At 40.9% G+C, this 7,500-nt stretch overlaps 2 protein-coding genes across 2 annotated transcripts; one reads left to right on the top strand and one right to left on the bottom strand.

Moving 5' to 3' along the window:
• Positions 1-355: 355 nt before the first annotated feature.
• PHALS_00683 (uncharacterized protein) lies at positions 356-2,791 on the top strand (the record flags this gene model as incomplete). The annotated part of the gene is made up of 1 exon (XM_024730402.1): positions 356-2,791. The coding sequence occupies one exon, from the start codon at positions 356-358 to the stop codon at positions 2,789-2,791; it is 2,436 nt and encodes an 811-aa protein (XP_024580683.1).
• A 148-nt stretch (positions 2,792-2,939) lies between these two features.
• PHALS_00684 (uncharacterized protein) lies at positions 2,940-5,057 on the bottom strand (the record flags this gene model as incomplete). The annotated part of the gene is made up of 1 exon (XM_024730404.1): positions 2,940-5,057. The coding sequence occupies one exon, from the start codon at positions 5,055-5,057 to the stop codon at positions 2,940-2,942; it is 2,118 nt and encodes a 705-aa protein (XP_024580684.1).
• Between the last annotated feature and the right edge of the window lie 2,443 nt (positions 5,058-7,500).

Below are 7,500 nucleotides of genomic sequence, written 5' to 3' on the forward strand. Positions count from 1 at the left end.
TACAAGATAAAAAAGATCGTAATGAATGTTCGTTGCTCTTGCTGTCAAGAAAGGCTGAAGTTGTGTTCTTTCCGAATTCTAAACTTTTCTACACTCACCAATAAAATTCGAGATTTTAAAAAAAAAGTCGAATTGTCTCTCCTTTATTAAGAATCAGATCTGCCCTTTCCAGCGTTCACTTAGCTGGCCACTTGTGCTCTTATCGTCCATCTGCTCAAACTCTATTCTGGACCATATTGCACACGCCAGCCTGTCCTTTCAATTCCAATTAAAAAGTCTTATCATCTTTCATTTTGTGCTCGTCACTCCCAACTTGGCATTGTAAGTCAAGTCTTCACTGAAAGACTTAGTGACGATGCAATCACCTTTAGAAGTCTCTCAAATTTCGTTATCGCAGTCTAGAAGTTCAAATTATAGTCAAACAAGTCACAGTCATGGCAGTCGAATGTTTGATGTTGAGTCCCCTTCAGTCAGATCTGCAGCTAAAGACTTTTTATACCAGAGACAACTTGCACCGAATGCTGTCCCGTTACTTGTTCGACTCCAACGTTTACGAATTCTCATCACAGCAACTATTGGTGTATCATTCATTATCATTTCAATGTATTTCTTACAAGATGGAATTGTATTGAAATCGTATCGAGTATTTACTAATGACATCAAGCCACGAACAGAGATTGACGTATATAATGGAATTCTTGGGTTAGTCCTGTCAATTCTAGTGAAACCTTTGATAGGTTTGGTCACTGCTGTAGTACCGGCAGTATTATTATGTTTTCTAACGCAAGTATCAATGGAAGAAACAAGTTCAAAGACTTCTCGATTTGCATTGGCATTGCTTGGTAATGTGGTACTTTATTTACTGTTGAATGGAATGATGGCAATGTATGTGAGTGAAAAAATAGCACGAGTGGATGCAGTGATCAACGATAGTGATCTCGCACAGTATGAAAGAAATTCAATTGAGACAAGAGATCAGACATTAAGTCTCGATACGATTCTTCGAAATGCTATGCAAATGGCTGAAGCCACAGCGGAGAATGCACGAGGACAGTGCACTCGACCATCTCCACAAAGACTTCCTGCACAGGTTGATTATGGCTTTCCTTCTCGTCAATGGCTAAGTGAATTTCTTCCATCTGCACCAGCAAAAACAGACACTAATACGTTGTTAATATCAATGAAAAACGATAATACGTCGCTTCAAAAAGTAACGATGCCCATGGAATTGACTGCTGCACGCAATCTCATGACTTTTGCTTTGCGTGCGACGGACGATTTCTTTCGTCCACAAGATGTTCAAGTGAATGCAAGTTTGATGGAGCTGTCTCTTGATTTGAATTCTTCGTCAAATGGTGATGTAGAAGCTCTTTTGAAAGCTACAAATGTGACTTTAAATCGTGCTGTCAATGCTCGTGTGCATTTGAGAAACTTTAGTATTGCAGAGACCAAGATAGAGTTTGTACAATTTCCATGGACAACTGACAGTGGTCAAGTGATGTTTCAAGGTGTAACTTTAGAGATTCCGATGAAAAAAGAGTATTTACGTCGTGAAGTGAGATTGCAAGATGATACGACTGCTTCTGTAGTCTATGGAACTCAAGCTCTTGACGGTCTATATGAGATTAATGCAAAGGAAGAGTGTGGTCGCAATGGATGTGTCGTGAGTCCTGTCGGAGCGACGATGAGTACAGCTCCTGTTGATCAAGGGAGCCAAGTTCGAGCTTTACCGATTTGTTTGAATGCTAATGGTGACGAAGATATCGAGGCGACAATGAGTATTGACGGCAATGAATGTCCAGTTCGTTCAACTGATTCAGTCTTAGTCCTTAGCTTTGCAAAGCGAATTGTTGGTGATGCAATCAGCTCTTCGATCGTAAATGATTCGAATACAGAAGCTACGATTGTTATGTTAACGAATGCACGACAAATCTACCAAGTTACAGCTGGTCGGTTGTCGTGGGAAACGACTGATTTGGCTTCTAAATATCATGCATCGTGTGAAGCAAAAACCTGTCATGGTCTTGTTTTTCCTCTTTACGATGATTCAAGAGAAGTAATTCTTAGTCGTGACCATGTACCTGTGAGCAACTTGTCATCATACTCGCCATCTCTACTTCTATGGACTCCATTAGTGACATCTAATGTGCAAGAAGTGGATATGAGTGACATTCTTAAAAGTGATTTCGTCTTTCCGTATAATTTTATAGACTCAAGTGGTTGGACTCCAGTCGATGGCTCGCATTGTGAACGTGAACGTGGTATGTTTATGGATCGAGTACAGACATCACATTTGTATTCTGAACGATCATTGCAACCAGCTTATCAATCAGCTTTGTTTTGGCTCTTTCAACATGGTGTAGTCAAGCAAAAGACAAATGACTTATCACTTGTATTTGATAACAATGTCAAATATATGGATATCATCCTTTCAGTTCCTCAACTCTCAGCTATACTTACGTTTGTTGGATGTACAATGTTAATGATGATGGCATTGTTAATATTTTTTGGAGGCAAAAGCAGAGAAGCAGATATTGAAAGACATTTTAAGCCTCATCACTTGGCTCGAATTCTTTTAGATGATGAAGAATTTTCACATCGATTGCTCAAGTGTGATTTGCTTAATGTTGGGAATAAGTATCTCAATAGCTCTGAATTGCTTGATCAATTTGAGATTAGCGGACTTGCATTACGACATCGAAAACGTCCGTCAGATGTACTTATTGTCCCAAATGCCCAGCAATCTACAACTTTATCAGCTGCATCAACTCAGGCAGCTCATGTTGTGTAAGTAGCATGAAAAACAATTCATTATAGACAAATATTTACGTAGCATGTAGTGATGAGACAAAAAGTTCTTTGTAATAGATTTATACTGATCTTTATTTATCATGAAATCTTGTTCTTGTTCTTCGGGACTACAGTCGAGTTATTGTACTTTATCCAGTAATGACACGAACACCTAGTGCTGCGATCTGATGAATATGCTTCGTTCCAGGCTGTCGAATGAACATCATATTTGGTGGAATGTTTAATTCTTCGGATAACCAATGGACAAGAGCTGCATCAAAAGTTGAACCGCAAACATGCACAAAGTCGATCTTGAGTTTTGGATACGTGAGATCAAATACACGAGTCATTTCTCGCATATCTTCTACGTTTTCTCGTTCTAATTGTCGTCGTTGTTTATCAGCTTCTGTCACTTCAGCACTGGCATCTTCATCGAGATTAAGATCCTCACTCACGTGTACTACATACAAGTTGTGTGTCTGCTCATTATTACGCACATAAAGAATCGCTTTATTAAGTAATGGCAAGTTGGATGCCTTGAGAAAGAAAACAATTGGGGGAAGATGAATTTCTTCAAGTACAGCCGTAATTGTGCGGCCTCCTTTAGCTCCAGTTCGAATTCGTTCTTTAACTTTACCTTGTGACTCCACTATTGTTACGTCATGTGCGTTTTCTTCATATGACGGAAAAAACTGCTGCATAACATACAGCAAGATTCGAAGAATAAAGACACGTTCGAGCATGACGAACATTATTGACGCAAAGACCACGAAATAGAGTGCAAAGTATGTAAATATTGCAGGATCTCCGAGAAGATTACCCAAAAGACCAAGTAGAACCATTACAAAGCCAAAAAGACAACTCCACCACGGAGCATGCACGTCTCGTGGAATGTCTTCACGTTTAAGTTTGAGCAACATGCATCCAAAGGCAAATAAAGCCATGACACCCAAAAACGCAAATGTAAATACTCCAGCGAGAACTGTGGAATCAGCATGAAGCAATATGACAAGACTTGATTGTAGTGCAAAGAAAAGTAGGATGATGTAATGATTTGTACCACGAGAATGATTTGTATATGTGAGAAATGCTGGAAGGACGCGATCAAATGCTAACCGACGTACAAGACCCGTGATACCCACGTATGATGTTAAGACACCTCCGGCTAACACTACGCAAGCATCAATAGATACCCAACTTTCTAACCACTTGCCAGCTGCCACACGACCCATTGTTGCTAAGACAATATCTTTATTGTGATAGATCCCACCAGGACCTTCTAATGGCAAAACTCCTAGAGTTAAGAAAGACAAGAGTAGATTATAAAATGTGGCAAACATCCACATATTCCGTAATGTTTTTCGAAAAACTCCAGGTGCTTGTTCCTCAACAAACTGTGCAGAGGTTTCAAACCCTGTAATACCAAGCATAGCTGACGAATAGCCATAGAAAATTCCAGTTAAAACATTCCCTTTAATCACATCACCAGCTACGTTGATATCTGGAAACTCTGTGTTCATATTTTGCCAAAAGATACTTGGGTGTTGTATTGCGTAGAAGAGAGAGAATCCGCTTAATAATGTCAATGTCATCACATGAGCAATGAAGATAATTAATGCCACGGAAGCACTTTCAGCAATACCAATGGTTGAAAGAATTGCAAAGAGAAAGAGCAGCATCACTGTACCGGACACAACACTCACTTCAATCTGAGTGTCGAGATATCGCAATGCAGAAGTACCCGAGACAACCCCCGTAGCTAAGTACGAGATAATGCCAAGCGTTGCAGCGACTGCTGCTGTTCTCTTAGATGTTGTATTAAGTAGAACATTATATGAACCTCCATTTAAAGGAATAGCAGTCACTGCTTCTTCGTAAATCGAGCGAAAGAGGTAGAGCACAAAGGCTACAAAAACTTGCGCTAAGGGTGTTAACTTGCCGGCTTTGGCAGCTACGATACCCGATGAGTAGAGGACACTGGCCAGAATATCATTTCCACAAATGGCAGTTGAAGGCCACTCACCAAGATGATCTTTTGGAGCTTCAAGACGAACACGTGTGGCTTGAATTGAATGGGGAGGTACGATGACACGACGAGTCTCACCTACTGGAGGGTACATCCAGGTGGGAAGAGAATGACGATCATGCTGTTTAAAGTCGCGAAATTGACAAGATCGATGAGGTGGAGAGGAGGAAGGAGATGCAGTGGGGAGGATGGAGGCATCGAGGGCCGGAGATGAGAGGAGTGTTACTTTAAGGTCGTCCATAGATTCCAGGAATCTAAGGTATCATTTTATTATCTTCAACACATGATGACACTAATATAGAGAGCATTTACTACAATTTGTAACAATATACAATATTCTGTCATAAAGTCAGATATTTGCAGTCAGCGAAAAATGACCAAATCGAGCTACTGATTCCCACACTGACTTTCTAGTTTTCATCACAACAGCACGTAACGTAACGCTTTGCGAGAATACGAAAGCCGCATAGGATCTATGTCATATAGATATTTTCATTTGTGATCTTGAAATTGCGGCAAAAAGCCTAATATAACATTAAGAAACTACAAAAGTCCCATAAAAAAACGAGATTGTTTGCTCAAAAAGAGATGATTGGTGGAAAACTTAAATTGTTTTATGCTCTAAATTCAAATTAGCTTGAAGTGTCGTTTTATTGTTAAGTGATACACTTTGCACTAGTGTGGGCTTTGTGTCTTTGCTTACGCGCTGAAGATGTGATGTCTTCCCATTTCTGTGATTGTATGTCGTGTCATGTTACCTCGCAGATACACGAAAAACATCGTTTACGTTTTGTGGTAGCAGGGCATCAAGCTTTGCTGGGTAGCCAAAGCGGAGATTTGTGTAATTGGTTTCAGCGCTTGCAACTTGAAACGAAACGTTTTTGAATGTATGCAGCCTTATGCTCTAGCGTAGTACACTAGTGATTCTTGTTTAACATTAGGCTTGCTTGTACATTATGCGCACTATTAGATACTCGGACAATGATCAATGTGCCGTTCGTAGCTGAATCGTCGAAAAAGTATCGCGCTGGTTTCGACGACACCATTTATTATCAGCTCCAAGCCTACTCTTGGTCATGTAACGAAAACGTTTGTCGTGCAAAACCAATTTTCAGCTCACCCACAAAGCAATTGCTTTACCAAATCGCCGTAAAGCAAAAGTGAATTGAGACGCCACGCCACTACCAAAGTTTGCTGCTTTTACAGACGAATCGGTCGAGCTGGTCTTCTGCTTCTCACAGGATATGTGGTATTGTTCAGTGGGCCCACATATAGCCCTGGGTGTGCTCGCATTATCTTTGGGAAGTTTAGAGTATAATCAATTCCTTTTTTGCTATGACTGCAAACAGTCCATTGTAGTACGGTCGTAATTTGGTCTTCCAAACGCCGAGACTGCATGGGTTGGTAAATAAATTGAAACATTAAGAATTTTTGCTCATAGCATATTTTGCCTGTCTCTGGCATTAGCGTATTGCTTTTGATTGTCTTGCTTCACCGCCGCAGTATTGTGCATCCTGCGTTTGACGCCCAATCTCATCGTGAAAAAGATGAGTGATTTGTGATTTCAGCTAATTGATTTTGATCGACATCCTATCCCTGATACTGATCCACTACGTGGTGAGGTAAAACGCTCTTCGGAGGTTTAATAGACTGTTGATATAAAAGCTTTTGTGAGCATGTAATGCAATTTTCAGCGCAAACTACATGAGCTGGAGTATCTTGCTTCAACGCCACGGTGTTCTTAGGAGGCAATCCTTCACAACGGAATCGCCTTATTCAGTCCGACCATGTGTTTTGAATGGTAAGCGACTGGCATATCAAACCCAGTACCAAAACTTTTATATAATACTTGCTAAAATTTCGCTTTAGAGCGCAGATCCCGATCCTATGTAACTGCTATCGTCAAGCCATTTCGGTTAATATGTTTGCCGAGAAAGCTTAAATTTTTCCTCGCCGATGACGATATTGCATTCTGGTGGGACATTCCACAAAGACCATACTTTTGACATAACCGGCTAATCTTTTGGAATACCAAAGAACACATGTATTACAGTCAACACTATACCGTAACCGACAGGCTGGCTAAAGATACCACTGCATACGGCGAGTGTTAAATCACATCACACGCGTCTGTAGATGTGCTCATATACACGTTTAGCAACCAATACATAGAGCTCACCGAGCATTATATTTTTCCTTCGTCAAGTTGGCCGCCCAAAAGGGTATCATGTGCCTCGTGCAGTATTTTGTAAATTGAGGTAGGCATCACCAAACTCTGGTTCATTAATTTTACACGGCAATCCTTGGTATAAGACACAGCGGTGCAGGCGTGTTATCGCGCACCTCAATGAAGTATTGTCTGAAAGCTTTAACTCATTGCTTCCCGAATCTCTCAAGGGCGCAACACATGTTACGTCTGATTCGTACGAAGTGCCTTAACAATTGGCGACGTCACTGCGGTGACTCTCTACACTTAATTGTCAGGGCGACGCGAAAGTGCATCCGGCATTCAAAGCCGATACGGCTTATACCATACTTCGAAGGCAAACTCAGCAAAGAGGGTTAGGTATCTTTCTATCCTTTGTGAGAAACGTGGTAACGATGTCGCTGTGCGCAACGGCGCATGATCTGTATAGATCACAAATGCCTTAGAGCCAATCAGGTGTAATGTGAGCTTGAGGGGG

The sequence above is a fragment of the Plasmopara halstedii genome (assembly GCF_900000015.1).
Source record: "Plasmopara halstedii genome assembly, contig: Scaffold_1211, whole genome shotgun sequence".
NCBI lineage: Eukaryota > Oomycota > Peronosporomycetes > Peronosporales > Peronosporaceae > Plasmopara > Plasmopara halstedii.